The sequence below is a fragment of the Amphimedon queenslandica genome, unplaced genomic scaffold (assembly GCF_000090795.2).
Source record: "Amphimedon queenslandica unplaced genomic scaffold, v1.1 AMPQUscaffold_4811_Cont23212, whole genome shotgun sequence".
NCBI lineage: Eukaryota > Metazoa > Porifera > Demospongiae > Haplosclerida > Niphatidae > Amphimedon > Amphimedon queenslandica.
This window is the reverse complement of record NW_003554879.1, coordinates 54-1,582: the sequence shown is the minus strand read 5'-3', so window position 1 is coordinate 1,582 and position 1,529 is coordinate 54. Positions and strand designations below refer to the sequence as shown.

General features: G+C 33.4%; 1 protein-coding gene across 1 annotated transcript; it reads left to right on the top strand.

Moving 5' to 3' along the window:
- Positions 1 to 177: 177 nt before the first annotated feature.
- On the top strand, positions 178 to 991 carry LOC109592542 (neurotrypsin-like; the record flags this gene model as incomplete). The annotated part of the gene is made up of 4 exons (XM_020007968.1): positions 178 to 416; positions 474 to 619; positions 665 to 869; positions 931 to 991. Coding segments are annotated over exons 1-4 (651 nt in total), but the record flags the coding sequence as incomplete, so codon positions are not given.
- Positions 992 to 1,529: the final 538 nt, after the last annotated feature.

Genomic DNA, 1,529 nt, shown 5'->3' with positions numbered 1-1,529 from the left:
ACACTTCTTTGTTCTCTGTTGTAACAAATACAAAATTAACTTGTTCACAGTTATTAGGTTAGTTTATTAGATTGGTATATGTATGACTGCGTTTGATGTTACTGCCAACTGTTGATAACAAAGTCAATATAAGAGATAAGAGGACCAACAGCATTACAGCACAATATCCCAAACAACATGTTGACTGTATTCAATTTTCTTTTAGATGGTGCACCTCATGCTGTTAATGGAGCTATTGTTTTGTCTCGTAAAAATATATCATCAGCCTCTTATTACTATGGAACTGTTAGAGTGTATGATAATGGATGGGGCAATGTATGCAATGACTACTATTATAATTATGCTGAAGCTAATGTCATTTGTCATCAGTTGGGATACACAGGAGCTTCAAGCTACTCCTGGGCTGGTAGTGTCAGGTATTTTTTTATTTGAGGCTATATAGTCAGTCAGTATTATTTTACACCTACATTTAGTTATGGTACAGACTATCTTTCTATGAAATGGGATGATGTTAACTGTGCCAGTAGCAGCTATTTATCTATTGCTCAATGTTCCTACTCTACTATCATTGACAGTGGTTGTGTTAACAGTAACAGTTATGATGCCACTGTATACTGCTGTAAGTTATTCGGTATATTTGTGCATGTTTTATGTATTATTATAGATACCACTAGGATATGGAATAGTAATCCATATGCTGGTATGGTACGTCTTCAAGATGGAGTTTATTCTAATGAAGGACATGTTGAGGTGTATTGTAATGGACAGTGGGGGACAATATGCAGTGATGGGTTTGACTCAAATAATGCCAACACTATTTGCAAACAACTGGGATATGATGCATCATTCGGTTTTAATAATTTTTCATTGTATGCTTAAATTAAATGAAAGGGGTATTTAATTGATAATTTTAATTTTTTATTTTTGTAGGCATGACAATTCCAGCAATTTAACAGTATGGAGTCGCTCTATTCCTAACTTACCAAATGATGTATGCTTTTCTGTAACTGATACTTGTCCAGTGTCTTTGGCATTAAACTGTAGTAATGCAGTTACAGTCACATGTGGTAAAATTCTATAAAATATTATCAAAACTCTTTTGTACAATACTGGCATTACTAATCTTTATTTTCAATACTTTGTGTATTGTATGATGAGAAATTCCAGTATACTTAAACATAATTATTCTACTAAATTTTGATTAGCCTGTGGGCAAAGCCCACTTATGTGAAGTATTTCTGCATGTATGTGTGTTTGGGGATGTGACTAGAGGGCAGAGCCCCTTAATGTTTTATATTGTTTCTAGTTCTATATGTAGTAAATGTGTCATAGTTGCTTTATGTTACTAGTTGGAGCAAGCCTGAGTGAGCCCCACATAAAAGCTTGTTTGTTTGTACATGTATAATTATGTCATCCCTATTTATCCGTAATACAGTAGATGCTATGCATTAACAATGCTTTATAAATTTAAGTTTTCAATGTCATAAAAAGTAGAAGTTGCCACAAAAAAATAAATTGGTGACCAACAC